Source organism: Danaus plexippus, chromosome 15 (assembly GCF_018135715.1).
Source record: "Danaus plexippus chromosome 15, MEX_DaPlex, whole genome shotgun sequence".
In the NCBI taxonomy this organism is placed as follows: Eukaryota; Metazoa; Arthropoda; class Insecta; order Lepidoptera; family Nymphalidae; genus Danaus; species Danaus plexippus.
In genome coordinates this window covers 4678368-4695132 of record NC_083547.1, presented here as the reverse complement: position 1 = coordinate 4695132, position 16765 = coordinate 4678368, and the positions used below count along the sequence as shown (strand labels likewise).

Below are 16765 nucleotides of genomic sequence, written 5' to 3'. Positions count from 1 at the left end.
ATTTATCATATAAATATATAATATTATTCGATCATACTTTTGTAACAAATCGCTCTTTTATCAATCGTTTAGGAACCAAACACAATATAAAATATAAGAATCTTAATTTAAAAAATGGTATGATTTGACTTGCTCAGACAAAAATGTTTGCTTTGTATTTGTTTGTTAAAATAGTAATTAAAAATATATTTGAAATCGAACATGCTTTTAGAGTTGTGAAAATATATTTATATCAATATGTATTTTCTTTTTATTTATTTATTTTTAACGTTGTATAGGTAACTAAATAAAGAAATTATTTGTAACGTTGTATTGAAAATCGTAATCTTAATTAAATTATGGGATCCAAAATAAAATTACTTTAATTAATTTAGCGATATTTAGTACCAAACCCATTTTTGTGCAACTCTTATTTCATGTGTCCTATTTTTTGGTAAGCAATATTTTATACGATAGATAATATAAGTAAAGGAGATATAGAAATACGAATAAAACAAGTAATAAAATAATGTATATTTCTAGTATAAGATAAATGGTAGGTTAATACATTTAAAGCGTTGTTATTGCAAAATTGTTACCAATTCTCAATTGGTTTTCAATTGCGAATTTTACATGGCTTACATACCTAAAAAATTCACTAAACATTCCCAATAACTTTTTCTAAAATCAAATGCCATAACAATTTTTTAACAATAAAACTTGTATAAGTACATTTTGAGATTCAAATGGTCATTTATAATTATGTTAATGTTATTAAACGTATAAGTACAGACTCCATATAAACATAAGTTATATTCATAAATTTACCTGAACACACCGACTATTACTTAATTGTCAACACTGTTTCTAGAATACAGTATATACGAAGTTTATTTACAATAGCACAAAATATAAGTTAGTACTATATTTATATATTTAAAAAAAAATTGCCTCTTAGATTAAGTCAATTTAATAAAATGTGAAATGACTGACTTGAAATAATTAATAAAATACATGATATTATTATTAACTGATAAGTTAAGTCTTGGTGTAATTTTAATAACAATGCTATTGAACGAGCAGTCATCTGTTTTTGATTGTGAGTTACATAATCAACATATTTAACTTATATGCACATCAGCATGATTGGTCCATATTAACTAATTTACATTTTTACAAAAGTATATAAAACTTAAAACTACTGGACGGCGACGAGAACGTTACAATTTAAGTACAAAAAATGGAAGGGCGATGTCTTCTCAAATGCAATGCTGTGTGTCGCGACCGTGACCCTCCCCGGTCCCGAAGGCCCCGTTGTGATAACCAGGGGCGCTACGACATCATGCGGGTCACATACCCGACTCCGCGATCCCCTCATCGTCTGAAATTAATAATGCCAATGAACCAGACGCTTCGGTACTGGTCGAGCGTTAAAAATCACTCGCTCGGTTAATGCGGAAAGAGTGTTCTACAATGAGATTTTAGTGATGGGTTAAATCGTAAGGCGGCCGTCGCGCTTGTTGTGATCATGAGAACGAACGAATATTGAGAGATAGTGTCATCGGGCCTTCATAACAAACAAGAGTGTCATGCTCGCTCACATTGTATCTTCCTTAACCGCCTCGTCTCACCGGTTACCCACCACCTGCCATGCCAATGACCACAGCATGTTTTATTGATCCCTTACAGTTAACACTCCCTAATGGATAGTCACCATAGATCCGGTTCAAAATATTTGTTTTATTATATTAAATTATAAAAATAGTTTAAAGGCTACATTTTTCGCACATATTAAAAACTTACCTTCGAAGGCGGGGTTGAGATGATGGTTGTTGGGCGGCGGTGAAGGAGGCGCAAGGTCTGCGCCCTCTAGTGCTGCCACCACACACTGGTGTATACAGATGTACTGTTGCTCCGTCTGCACCATCCACACTCGCTCGCGGCGCATGGCATGCACCATACCGAATATATCGAGCGTGTCCGCGTGAGCGGCCAGCTGCTGCAGCGCTCGATCCAGTGTGATAAACGTCCCCGAGCGGCCGACCCCAGCGCTGCAATGCACCACCACAGGCCTACCGTCCGCCGGACAACGCTCACGGAAGGCCCTCACAAAGCGGGCCAGTGCAGTCGGCGGGTCCGGGACTCCAAAATCTGGCCACGTGGTGAAGTGGAAGTGCGTCACGACGCGCTGCTCCGCGCCGCGGCACACCGCCAGCTCCGTAACTGTCCAGTCAGGGAAGCGACTTTCGTTGAGTGACGTCACCGCAATGTCTCCATAGTACACTGGCCGCGTGTCGTAAGGCCAGTAGCGGTCGCACTTCTCGCGGCCTTTCTCTACACAGCGGGTCAACATGACTATGGCGCGAGATCCGGACTCCCAGCACATGCGCCAGAAGTCGTCTCGGGTGCAGTGGAGTGGACCCTGGGTCACGATGAACTCGCGGGGGGAATTGTGTCCGGGCACGTAGTTGGCGTTGATGTAGTCGGAGCCCTCCTCGTCATCCACAGGTTGTAACTTGTAACGCGAGTGGTCGTAGGGCAGGATGTTGGTAAACCTGTTTTTGGGTCTATTACAGGGGAGATCGGCGGCCGTGCATGGCTGCTCGCGCCCCACATGCTTCAACTCCTCGAACTCTTCGCTAAATCTAGACGATATATAAATAACTCGTGATTAAGTGATACAAAGTATTATTATAAATGAACAAAAAGAAAATTCAAATTGCCAATAAAAGCTTTTGTATGTTTTAACTAGCATCATGGTTGTCTAGTGTATGGTTGTTGCTCACCTGAAATCCGAGTCAGCAGACATGAGTCTGTAATGATCTATGAAGTCCGACACTCGTACAGGTCTGGAGGCCTGTGGCGCAGGGACTGCGGTGGGCGACGCGCGGGCTCTCCGTCGACGCAGGACCAGAGCGCCCGCCCCGGCAGCACACAGCGCCGCCGCACACACCGCGCCTCCCGCGATCCACCCAGTGTTGTCAGCCTCTGAGATACAAAATAATCCAATCAAAAATTATATCAATGATTAGACCATTGGGATTTCGGAGTTGACTTTCAAAAGTCTAAAGTACGTACACAGGAATATTATATAAAATATCCAGGTACAGTTAAGATGTGATTTTTGTAAGAACCGTGGTTATAACGATGTATACTTCGTTAACTATAATCACTAACATTTTATTGCAAAGTCAAATAAATAATTAATAAGTCGTACCCATTTAAAGAAACACTTGCACACAGTGACGCCAGCCGATGATTACAACCACTTACTTGTGCGATCATTTTGATATCTTATATTCGAAACTACACAATTGATCGTTATAACCTAGATATTTAATGTTCTCTAGAATAGTTTTTCAAAATGTAAAAACTTTTAGAAAGATTCAAAGTATACACAGAAAAAAGTGAGTTAAACGTTGAAAGATGTTTTAGGTTTTAATAATTTAAAAAATCCTATCTATTCAAACAATCGTTTCGTCATTGAAAGGCGTATGGCGATAAGAGATAGCGATTTATAGCATTTCTAATAGGCGATTAGATGTAACGATAAACACAGATAAGATGGATGGAGCCGTCACTAACCGGTGTATACTAGTGTGTAGGCCGTGTCCGTGAACTTATCGCGGGCAGTGAAGGCCCGCAGCTTGACGTAGTAACGAGCGCCAGGTTTGAGAGGTCCGTTGCAGTATGGAGGGCTGTCGACCTCGCAGCGTTCCGACCCTATCACGAACTCCTCGACGGCCGAGGTTCGGAACGGGTAGTAGGGCTCCGTGACCTGGTAGGGCGGCCACAGCGGCAGACGGTGCACATCCCGCCACGACGGCAGCGGCGCGGGCGTGTCCTCGCGCGGCTCCTCCCCTACCACCAGCGTGTATCCCGTTACGTTTCCGTTCGCCGCTGAGAAGTAATCGGAGCGGAACCGCACGGCGACGGAGGAGGACGTGCGTCGTGAGGCGACCTCCGCGGGCAGGGCGTGCGGTCTCGGCCGGGGAGGGGCTGCGATCGCCATTCGTTGCTTCCACCGCGCCGCCGCGCCGCGACCAGCGCCGGACTCCGCTGACAGACGGAACTCGTATTCTCCGCCAGCCGTCAAACCAGACACGCGACCCGAACGAGCTACATCATAACTGTATTTCAATATCATGTAACGGACTTATTTATGCTGACTACTTTTTTCATTGAGCCAAAATATACATAGGTTTTGTGACGTTGAAAAAATTATTATTTTAGAACAAAATTTTACGAATTTGCTCAAATTTATTAACTTACCGTCTGGTGAAAACTCAATAGTGTGTATGTCAGAGGGGTCATCGACTGATGCGTACTCCAGTACGAAGCCGCGCAGTAGGCCGTGAGCGTCGGCCGCGGGCAGGTCCCAGGCGAACGCTAACTCAGTAGGAGTCGCGTCACTCGGCTGGAACCTTACGGGCGCCGCGGGCGGGGCCTGGAGCGTGCGGACCACCGCCGAGTGGGCCCGGGAAGACATCAGGATAGTGGCAGGCTTCCCAGACCTCACCTGAAATTAAAATCAATCAATTATCATTTTGACAGTCACTTTCACATTTACCGTCAACACATGTGATGGCATTGTCATTGTCAATCTAAGAAAAAAACAATATCATGATATATAATCTCTGTGAACGATTTGGCAATTATTTAGCAAACAATGTTCGACGAAATTACACTAAATATATCAGTAGTGTACTTACGACTACAGTGAATGTGTATAGCGTGTATGGCGAGAGTCCATCGAGTCGTAGCTCAAGCTCCGATGTCGTCCTGGTCTCGAGCTGGTCGGCCGCTGCCAGGTATTGCACCTCGAAGTCCGTGTAGTCCCCGGCCGGCCGGTCCCAACGTAGTGTTAACTCGTGAGCCCCGACTTCTGTCGCGTTCAACTGCGTTATGGGCCGAGGGTCTGCGGTGACACATCATGCCTTTGTTAACATAGTGTAACTCTTCATATTAGTTTTTATGTAAGCTGATTTATTTTGATTATCTATTCCTTTCCTCATTATCATTGTATCTTAAACTAGACATATTAGAAATTCTATAGATATATCCATAACAGGGTGGACTTTTGGTAAAGATATTTTTTTTTTGCTTTTACTTAGACAGCGATGTGAAATAAAGTAAGAGAAAATCAATGAATAATATTTTCGAAAAAAAAAAATGCTTTGAAAGTCCCGGTCGCTTTGACATTTCCTGACAGCCAATATAATATTGTTAATGTAATTAGTTTTCCTGAAACGGGATACAAATATATATATATTATATTATCCTTTTACATATATTTTTAATTTAAGAGGGTTGTTTAATTTTACGGGTTATGAGGTTACAATGTTGCCACATAGTTTTGTATTAAATCGATTTTAAAATATGGCGTGCTTGAGTTTATTGCTTGCGTGAGATAAAAAATAATAACATTAATTGCCTAAATTTATATGATTGATTCCAATAACTAACCATCCGATTTTTATTTCCACAGTTAATAAATTTTTGCTTTACTTTTGCAATGAAATTTTAAGTGAACAACGATTTTGATTAATTTCACAAATAAATGGAATAGTAATTTAATTATTATATTAAGAAAACCGTAAACAAACAAAAATATTTAGAAAACAAAGCAGGAGGATACCTCAATTAACTTGCAGACAGATCAATTAACATGTGTAATCTTGGATAAACATATCAAAAAAATATATGCCCGTACACAATTACTATATGTAGTTACTGTTTTTCTTTACAAGTAAATTTCAAATAAAGAACTGTTTGTGGCTGAGAATTTTTTTATAGCACTAGTAATAATGAATATAGACATTATAAAATGTGGTTACTGTGTAGTTGAGTTAAAGAACTCGTGTATTATAAATGCTTCCACCAAGAGATTAGGAATCCCAATTAAAATTAGTGTTATTGTAATTTTTATAGTTAAATTTTTGTACAGAATCACAATAAAGACATTACTTGGTTCAATTATTTATAAGTTTTAAATAGCAACTTCCCTTTTCAAACTAGCGCAATAGTTTTTTAAAACAAAATCTTAAAAAATAAGAATAATGATGTTGATGTAATTTTGTTCTCAGGAAGTTATCTGAATGTAATTTTTAATAAACACAATTTTTTTTCTACTTCATCTGTTTTGTTTTATAAAAAATATGGTTCCTTAAGAACATTATTATGTATTGTAGTGTTGGATATATTTCTGCTTCTGAACTAAACTTTTATATGGCAATAATTTTAGAAAAAAAAAAAAATAAATAAATAAAAGCACTATGAATAATAATGGAAATAATAATGTTAAGACAATAAAAATATATTATAAAAATTCTATGTTATATAATATATGTGTATGTACAGTCAATATTTGACCTTTTTTTGAAGTTTAAGAAATGTACTGGTTTAGTTAAAAGGCAACGGGACAAATGTATTATAATCTATTATTTACTTACTGAAATATCAATTGTAATGTAGATTCTAATATGAAGTAAAACAAAGATGTGTCATCTCGATTTATATTTATTTCTTTAATAATTTATAACTGTTTTTGCATCCCGTATAAAAACTAAACATACAATAAATGCCCAGCAACATTAATTAATAACAACTAATTACACCACAACATATACCAAAACACAATCCGATAGATATCACAACACCTCCAAGACTTGGATAAAAAAAATATGTGTCAGTATTGTACATGGAAATACTAAATGTTTTAGTCGACGTAATGTCGTTATATGAAAGCCGCACATAGATCTCAATCACAAAGAACGTCAGCGCTATCACCGTATCTGCGTCATAAGGTTGCGTTGCCACAAGGAGATTCTCATATAAGACTGTTAGGAATGTAGTTAAGACGCAGCCCTATTGTGCTATAGTTAATATATAATCCGGTTAGCGCAGCCCTACACCATAATGGGAAGTGCGGTATAGTTACAGAGTCGGGCCTGCCGCTGCACGGGGTGGCTGGTCACGTTCCGGGAGACCGTCCACATCGACAGGTTGTAGAGGCGGCCGGGGCGGAGGCCGCGGAAGGGAACCTGCTGTGCGGGGGCGCTCGCCGCACGCTCCTGCCAGCGAGCCTCGCCAGCCTCACCGCCCTCGCCGCTGCCTTCCAGGCGAAAGCGATACGTGTCGAATCGTGTCGCTGTTTCCGGCGTCCGTGTATAAATCACCTGTGAATATAAGATATGTGAAAATAAGATATAAAATAAAGGTATATTAAATACTTACTGATGGTATTTTTAATAAATAGTATGTACCCTAATGGCTGGAAGAGCGTCGTTGTCATCAGTGTCATCGGATTCGTTGACGATGGTCATTTCAGATTGTATTAAGGGTCCTGGAACGAGATTATGATAATGATATTTTTAAGCACGATTTTTTTTTATTTATACCAAAAAAATTACGCACTAGTACGAGTATGCATAGTAAACAGGTCACTGGAGAGATTGTACGAATGTGCTGCTATGGCGAGCGCGTAGCCATAGCCGGGTAGCAGAGCGTCGAGCACCGCCCGCGCCGACCGACTGCCCTCAGTGGCCGGCACGCGGCGTAAGGCTTGTCCCTCCCCCTCCGCCGCGGACCCCCCCGCCTCGTCCTCGCTGGACCACCAGCGAACCTCATACCACTCCACCCGACCCTCCGGCCGAGGCCACTCCAATGTAACGTTACGAGTATCAGCCAGTAACGCAACGTTAGAAACAGGGTTGGGACCTGGGAAGTATATAATCAAAAATATGTCATAATTAAATCCTCCAATATTATAAATGAGAAAGATTACGAGAATGTATGGATTGGATGGATAGGTGTTACTTGTTAGTTGTTCTTTCAGAACTTCTACTCATCAAATTGTAATAAAATTTTCAAACTCTATAGCTTAGACTTCGGAATAGCATACGAGCTATAACTTATCTGAAATTCTGTGCAGTACTGCTGGATCGAGACATAATAGTTATATAATGAATTAGTTAACACAACATATAGATGGCGCTGCATTTAAGATCTCATATATATTTTTAAGCATTATAAATTTTTCTGAATACAATATCGAAAACCACGCGGATATAGTCACGAGCAAAAACTAAATAGTAACTAGTAGTTAAGTGTAAGAGACTATATGTATGTACTGACGGACGGTGTGCACGGCGCTCAGAGGCTGGCCGCTCTCGACCGTCTCCCCGGCCGCCTCCTCGCTCACGGTGTCCAGCTGTATGGTGTACCGCTCTCCGTGTGTCATGTTACTGATCTGTAAACAGGTGCACATTATTTAGTCCTCCTGAGGCTTTACCAAGGGACTACACGGCAGAGGTCCGAAACTTATTTTATCTGCTGCCCTCTTAGAGATTGAATTATTTTTTAGCGTTCCTATTTTTTTCACCTGCTGACAAGCCACTATAACTTATCCTAGCTACATGAAATTACAAATCACCACCCAGGCCTCTACACAACGACCCCATTTTATTCTGAATCTCTTACCGCCCCCTTTTAGGAATGAAGCGCCCACAGGGGGTGTTATCATCCATTTTGGGGAAGGTTGGACTACAGTATGAAGTTCTTCAGAAGAACAGTAAAGGAGAGAACAAAGACAATGAACAAACTATATTATCAGCTTAACATCAGACAGGCCATAAACTTGTTTGTCAAAGTGACATAAAAAATAAGGCTACAAATTAATTTCGCTTATTAACTAAATATGTTTATGGATTTAAAAGATTCCTCAATGATCTGATATTTATATTTTGTTTATTATATTTTCCTTTAATTAACATCACAATATTTGCTGTCTTGAATATACTTGAAAAAAATAGTTTTTTATGGAAGAAATAAATACATATATGTAACTTGTATTAATAAATAGGAATTACGGACCACGAGTTTGTGGTTGCTTTTCTATATTCGTTCATAGTCTAAGGACCCAAGGGGATTTTAGGAGCACTACTTGTGGATTTGTAGTATTTTATTTCATCACGAAAAATTTGAGTCATTTGACCGATTATCATCTACTTATATTTTTAATAAATCTCACAGTTCCTAAGGATCCATCAGTGGTATATAAATACGTGGTTGAGATGGATAGCGTGTAGTTACCAAGTTAAGGAGCGAGTATAGTACGTTTCACTAATATTTAAGGTTAGTGTGTTAACCTCAGCATGATCCACAGTAGCCGGGAGCGGATCCAGCCTCGTGACCGCGGGGGCGTCGAGTCCGGCCGTCCTATAGCGGAGCGAGTACGCCGCCAGTGACCCCGTGTGAGGTCCTCGCCAACGAACCACAACAGAGTTAGATGTCACTCGCTCCACGTTCAGCCACTCCGCCGGTAGAGGGCCTGGAAGATATGACCTTTATTACACCTTGATCATAACTTATCAAATACGATGTTGTGTTTTGTCAAGTACATTTTAGATAATATTATAATTTTGTGAGTTTTGATTACCTTCAAGGCAGTGGCGTACACACCATAGATACAAGTAAGCGCTGCTTACCCTACCCCCACACAACTAAACCTATGTACATTGTTTAATTCTTACTTACATACTTTTAATCATTCAATACGCAATACGAATGTTTAATTGTTTACAGACATTTAAAAATGTCATTTGATTCAAGATTTGGTAAAATTGTTAAATGGACCTATATATATCTATAAACATAAAACGAAACATTTTCGATCGACCAGCCAGAGCGGCCGTAGACACAACTACTTGGTGCATATTTTCAATACAAATAATACAAATCTCGTGTTGGTATGAAGATAATGTTTGCATGTGTGTGTGCTATAACTATGCATATTACGGTTCGAAAGCCACTGCTTCCTTAATCAATTCTTTTAAAATGTCATAGAAACTGTGTTAATTGTCGAATGAAACGGGTCTATTTGATTCGTTGGTATACTGTTCATATTTTTTCCGCCATTTTATTATTATTGAATATTGTCATTTGTCTTTCTAGGCGCTTGTCTTTAATACTCGCGAAAGTATTATTATTTAATTTACCGATGTTTGAGAGGAGGAAACTATGATGAAAATTGGTATCGTTTTGTCGAACATATTCTGCTTACCCTACCCCAAATCTCTGTACACGCCTCTGCTTCACGGGTACTTTTTATTCGTTTGCCCGTGAGCAAGGCTGATGTAAAGTAATAATGTAATTCGTAATAGTAAAAAACAAATTCATTACAATGTGTTGTCACGAAAATATAAGATTTCATTATGAATTGACTTATAATGTGAAACGGTTTGTTGGACATTTTGTGAGAAAGGTTAGCGATATTAGTCATGATATGTTTCTGAAGTGGCTCGTGAGTATTAGTTTTTGGTTTATTTAGCTTCTTGACACTCGACTATCGATGGTACTCACGGACTGGTTTGAGCACTGTGTGTCTGTCGCTGCGCAGTCCGTGACTGACGGCCGCCAGTTGGACCTCGTACACCGCGCCCGGCTGCAACTGCTCCAGCGTGGCGTTCGCGTCCTTCGTCTCCAGCGTCACGTAGGCCTCCTCCGGCGTCGTGCGGCGACGATAGCGGAGCTCGTAGCGCTCCTGACGCGAGTTCACGTCCGAGCTCCACGCCAGACGGAGCCACCTCGTCCCAGCGGCGGCGCTACGGAGCACCGGCGCCAGCGGACGAGTGGCGCTCCACGACCACGTCTCATTAGACGCGACGCCACGAGATACAGCGCTCACCTTTAAAAAGTACCATTTAGATTTATTTTAAAATAGAATTTATAAGATAAGAGTAGCCTAAATTACTCGTTACGTTGCTAACTGTCAGTGAAAGTCTCGTCAATATAGGTCCAGTAATTTCAGACATAATCCGGAACAAACAGACAGGCAGGCCAATAAACAAACAAAACAAGGTATATGTACCGTATATATTTTGCATAATATTATTGTTATTTAGCTGGTGTAATAAAAAGTAACTTAGGATACTTTTTCAAGATCCCAATGACCATCCCGAAATTATAACGGCATACGGGGCTTTAAAGTTTTGTCATGGTTTCTTATTATTTTTCTTACGCAGACGGAGTCGCGGGTATATATATATGAATTTAGTAAAATTCGGTTATTGTAATATCAAAAACTGACACTGCAATTTCATATATTTGCCCATTTATCAGTTAAGTACAGTAAATCTGTAATATCATACCGATACTGTGTAATTACGTCCCGGCAGCAGAGCCTCGAGGGTCACGTTAGTGGTGGTCGTCGTCAGCGTGTTGCTGTCGTCTCTCGAAGGACCGGTCTCGTGATATGAAATCTGAAATTTATTTGTTATAACATAAAGCTCATTATCGCATAATATCACAAATGTTATATGCTATTAATGTATTACATTATAATTAATGTACCTTATACTCGTCCTGAGTGCTCCCTTCAGCTGGTGACCACGATAGGAATACTCCTCCGCCCGCGTCCGATTCTACGAGACGGCTCTGTAGATCGCGCACTGGCAGCGGTTCTGGAAATTACATGCGAGTTATTTGTTAGAAATGTGTGAAATAAGTAAACCTTAATAAACTTTGCACTGAATAAATTTGGTCACTACTCATCACTTGACTAGACTTTTTCTTTTTGACAAAATTGTCATTTGAAAACATTGACAGTATATGGTGAATGGCGTATACGACATCCCGCGTCGAATGACACAAAATAAAAAATTAGACAAAGTAAAAAGACTATTGTATTATTTTAATTAGAATTATCACAGTTTTGAAAGTTTGTATGGAAAAAATATTCATTCAGAACTTGAAATATTTAACCGTGGTTTAAGTTTTTATAAAATGTACTTTCAAGTAACGCAAACCTTAAAATTAGAATTTTATTTCTTTAGTCATTTTATATGTAAGAATTCTACTCACTCAGTGTTAGGTCGGTAGCGGCCGGCCACGACGTGACCTTGCCTGACATAGTCTTAACGGTGACGGCGTAATGGCCGCCGGGCTCGAGTCCTTCAAAGGAGGCGCTCGGGGGCTCGTCACGGGAGCGCAGCTGTGGGGGCAAGCGGCGCGCCCCCGCCCCCGCGCCGCCCGCCGCCACCGACACTTGGTACTTCTCGAACTCGCTGAGCTCCAACGGCGGCAGCCAGGTGACCTTGAACGATGTCTCCGTCAGCCTGCGGGGGTCCACGCTCACGTTCCGCGGCCGCAACGGCACCGTTCTGTATTGAGCGGTGGTCGGCGCGGAGAGCTGCACGTCAGACACGGTTTGCACGGAGATGTTGTAAGCCCGGCCGGGGACCAGACCTTTAAAGGCAGCCTGAGCGGGCCCCGGCGGCTCGCCCTCCTTCTCGACATACAACTCCGAGTCTCGAGCATCTTTAGGTTCGATTGATACCTGCAATATATTATAAACTTGAAAAGACCTTTAAAAATAAAACTAAGAGTATTAGCTTCATAATTTTTTATTATTATATTTAGGTTTGTAACTATATTAGTGGTGTTCATGGTTAGTCAATATAACTCAATTAAGGTAAATAAATAAGACTCATGATTATAATAAAAAGATCTGCCTAGTTTTTTGTAATGTACCTACATTGTTAGTAAATGAATAAGGGCTGAACTATTTTATGTAATCCATTTTTCACCTTATAGTGAGTGTACGCGCCCGGCGGATAGGGCGGCTGCCATAACACAAGAAGCGTTGTTTCGTTACGGAACCATACTATAAACTTTCCCGGTGTATTCGGTTCTGAAATATAAAATACATTTATAATATTCATACATTATATTATTACTACTTAAACCTTGAAAGTAAAGAATGAAAATAAGCTTCATACAAACATCATTAGCACTTTGACCTCTATGGTAACAAATAAAAACTGGTAACAATAAAAAATATCGCTAGTCATGTGACTTAACTTTAAGGTGTCAATTGGGTTCCCCATATCATTAATCAAGCAATTTTTGCAACTATATAAGGAAGCTATAAATACTAAGTGCGACGTGGCTGGAACATCTACCATTTCGATGGAAGAATAATAATAGTGAATATTATATTGTTATTGACAATTGTAAAATGCAATCATACAATGATACATACATGATAATAGTCAGCTTTAAAGATGCATGAACGAACGTGACATCATATGACTCCTTAGAGGATAAAAATCAAATAAACGACGTTTCGCTTTGTCAAAATCAGATGCTGACAATAAAGCGGAAATAAACGGCAAAAAATATTTTAAAACGATCACTTCAAACTGTATAACTATAATAAACATAACGAAAATACAAAGAAACGGCCCAAGGTCGTATCTTGGTAACAGAATAACAAAATAGCGACAGTACGAATCGTATACATGCGAACGAATCTACATTAAAATAAACATCGAATGAGGCGAAATAATAACATAACAGCGTCCGGGTCGAAGAGCGAAACAAATAGAACCTGTTTAAATATGCGACGAGATGATCGCAACGGCAGCGTGTCGGTCCCGTGTCGTGAGGTCGTGTCGCTGCCTTCACCGCTCCGAAGGGCTAGACATGTTCACAAGACACGAGAAATCTATAGGTGATGAACGATATCCGCCAAACAAAGACATGTTACATGACAAATATCCGAAACATGGTATATCCACTTAAAACAATATTAAAATATAACTTCATTAAAAATATTAATTATAACGTTTGGGAACATATTTATGAATCGTATTAGTTGCAATGGTTTATTGACGTAAATTTCGAAAAAAAAAAACAACAATGGCGGAGACAAATTGTCGACATACTTTTGACGTGAATGTTTAAACATTCTTATTGAGTTTTTTCTGATCCCATGTAATTTTTTTAATTGCAAATTTTCTGACACGTGATTTATAAAAATATTTTAATCATGTTATTTTTCTATTTTAAATATATAAATAATAATTATATACAAAAATTATAATTCTATAATAAAAAAAAATCATAATGTATTCCTTTCTTTTTATTTTATAATTTATATAGGTAGTTGGAAGTCAATGGACATATCACTGGCTGCAAATTTGACCTTTAAATATTTTTTTCTCTAAAAGATATGGTTTACAACAAAGAGGTTTCGTATTTAAACTGAAACATTCTATAATGAAACGTAAATTCAAACTAACATATTCATTTCATTTCGTTACATTAATTATAAGATTGGTTATGGACGTTAAATACCGTTGACTTAAGGTTTTGACGAGTTTCGTTGACCTTGAGGAAATATTTCTATATTAATAATCTTTAGTTACATCTGAATTTATATACAAAGTTTATATCAACATTATTGTATTTTTTCCTGTTTGAACGATTTGTAAAAACCTAAACTTTGGGCATGATCAATTATGTATGAAATATTGGAAATTCCCATACTGACTTGTGGTAAAGTTGAAGGAAGCGTAGGCAGCGCTTTCTTTATCGTGTAGTAGTGTGAAAGCGTGCAATTGGTAGGTGGCACCAGGTGCTAGTTCACGGAGTACATGGGACCAATTGCCAGTGCCATCTATTGTCACGTTCCTTGGACCACCCTCGCCTTCTGATGGCGGCAACACACGGAAACGGAAGCCGGTGTAGTCGCCGTGCGCCGGCGGTGACCAAGAGATAGTTGCCTGCTTGTTGCGTCCCAAAGTCACTGTCAGATTCGTTGGAGGTTCCGGCGCTGTAAACAGATATCCCTTTAATAGACCTTTCTAAAACAATGTTTTTACTAAGGAAATTTGAAAAAACATTGAACAAAAATTTCATTGGTTTAATTTTTAGCATAAGAGTTAAATTACAAATATTTTCACTACTCTTTAAAAACATTGTAGAATATCTAGCAAGTCAGGAAATTGATAGAAAAGTATAAAACAAATATTTAACTAAAATATCTGAATAGTATACCCGTAATAATGGTTTGATTCCATGTGAGCAGGTCGGCGAAGGTGGCATTGGAATAGTATAGCATAAAATGATATTTAGTGCCAGGTAGACCCTGGAAGTTGATCGTGGAGGCACGAGCTGGTACAGTAAAGTTTGGCGCTGGCGAACCCTGGGGAGGACGGTAGTCGAGTCGGTAGTGTGCACCATCAGCACCCTCCGCACCCCAGCCAGGGATTTCAATGACTAGATCCGCAGCTTCAACGTGGAAATTCAATAACTGTGATATAAAATTAAATTTATGTACTTGATGGCATGGCTATACTAACACAAAGGTGGTTGTGATTGTCTTGGGTATAGGTTATGAGTTTTAGAAATGTATTTTATTTTGACTAATATATTATCTATGTCTAAATAACTTTTATAGCTATTCTTAAAAAATTTGGTGGCCTGTTTTAAACATCAAAATTAATAAACTGATATACAACAGACATGCACTATGGGGAACAAAACACAAATTGCCTTTTTTGTTTTTATATTTTAATGCAACAAAGGAGTTTATTGTTACAATATATTTAACAGCTTACAACCATAGTGTAATGAGACATGTGGTAATTACAAAATGAAACACATGGAAATGTAATGGTTTTAAAGATCCAACAACCAGCAAACTTAAATTAAACATTATTTTGAAAAATATCTCTCTCATATATTTTATAAGTACTAAATTTTTATATATCTTCACCCATAGTGATCGCTAATATTAGAACTTATGCACAATGACTAGATAAAACAAAAAAAAAGTATAAAATTAAAATAGAAAAAAAAACAGTTTTATTTGAGGTTTTTTTTTTTAATAATATAGGTACATCCATATAATGGTGTACTTTATTTATATTTTATTTTTCAACATAACTTATAAGAAAGTACATTAAATAAAGTAAACATGCAGTGAACATAGAAAATAGGTGAAATTTTAGATAATAATAGTTTTGCAACAACTAGAGTCAAATTTTTTTAAAAGTATACATGACAATTTAAAGAAGTGATGTGATTCATGAATGAGTCAATACTTTGGCAAAGTTTTCATTTCAAATCTTGTAACAAATATTTTAAGTTTTGTTTATTGTTCATAAATACAGGGGCAGACATGACAGCATATTTATAATAATGCTACCTTTCATTTGATGTAAAGTCTTAAATTTAATAATGTTCAGATTTTTTCTATTTCTCTATAAAAAAGCAATATTTCCTTAATCAAATACTATCAAAGTTTGAAAGGATTTTGAATAAAGATTAACATTTAAATTGTAAAGAAGAATTAAATGACTACTTTTATAAGTTTTAGTTAAACAAAGTATTATAATCGAAAAAATTTACGGAACTTACTGTAAACAAAGCTAAAACTAGAATCATAGCAGCATAATGTCGTGTATATCCAGCCCTCGCTTGCACAATCGACCTCTTCCACATCATTGAAGGCGACTCTCTGATTTCACATGACACTTTCTCTTCTAAGCAAATGCTGGTCTTCTCCCGTGGAAGCATGATTGGTCAGCGAACTCACGTTATGTCGTCACATCAGGAGAAAAGCATTTACAACTAAAGATTTACGAAATTATAACACACAAAACATAATTATAAAAAATAACAAATGTCATTATAGACATAAGACAACAAGTTGACAAGTGTAACACTGAATATTGATATTTCTAGTGATTTCGCGAACCCGTGTCAATAATCAACACTAGATATTCGTTTGACATATACATTAAAAAAACAGAATTTTATTGTTGATCTTATAGATAAAAAAATATTCGCTAGATCAAATTCTTCTTGCTTACATAAAATAAAATGCTTTTAAGAAATATTTTCCATTATTTATGTCATAAGTATTTTAGTAACTTTAAGAAATTACCACTGTCATATTTTATGACAATAAACATTATGAATCAAAAATTTTGGTTTT

The 16765-nt window shown here is 38.1% G+C and overlaps 1 protein-coding gene across 3 annotated transcripts; it reads right to left on the bottom strand.

Annotated features, from left to right (window-relative positions):
• Positions 1-491: 491 nt before the first annotated feature.
• On the bottom strand, positions 492-16536 carry LOC116766108 (tyrosine-protein phosphatase 10D). 3 transcript variants are annotated; one of them, XM_061522711.1, is made up of 20 exons: positions 16186-16536; positions 14821-15076; positions 14315-14596; positions 12567-12670; positions 11842-12316; positions 11332-11441; positions 11130-11240; positions 10342-10666; positions 9129-9310; positions 8116-8230; positions 7396-7698; positions 7245-7324; positions 6920-7157; positions 4692-4897; positions 4252-4498; positions 3565-4098; positions 2766-2967; positions 1783-2624; positions 1581-1678; positions 492-1360 (listed from the first exon to the last, which is right to left on the bottom strand). In XM_061522711.1, the coding sequence occupies exons 1-19, from the start codon at positions 16342-16344 to the stop codon at positions 1614-1616; spliced, it is 4836 nt and encodes a 1611-aa protein (XP_061378695.1). In that variant the 5' UTR covers positions 16345-16536; the 3' UTR covers positions 492-1360; positions 1581-1613. The 3 variants fall into 3 exon arrangements, with proteins under 3 accessions (XP_061378695.1, XP_032511666.1, XP_032511665.1); XM_032655775.2 differs by having other exon boundaries at positions 1581-1624; XM_032655774.2 differs by lacking the exon at positions 1581-1678 and having other exon boundaries at positions 16186-16535.
• Between the last annotated feature and the right edge of the window lie 229 nt (positions 16537-16765).

Excerpts from the sequence above, each read along its gene's own strand:
- LOC116766108 (XM_061522711.1), bottom strand. The coding sequence starts at position 16,344 with ATGCTTCCACGGGAGAAGACCAGCATTTGCTTAGAAGAGAAAGTGTCA. Across the intron at positions 12,317-12,566 it reads GCGCGTACACTCACTATAAG|GTATCAATCGAACCTAAAGA; the intron begins GTGAAAAATGGA and ends AATATATTGCAG. Across the intron at positions 2,625-2,765 it reads TCTGCTGACTCGGATTTCAG|ATTTAGCGAAGAGTTCGAGG; the intron begins GTGAGCAACAAC and ends TATATCGTCTAG.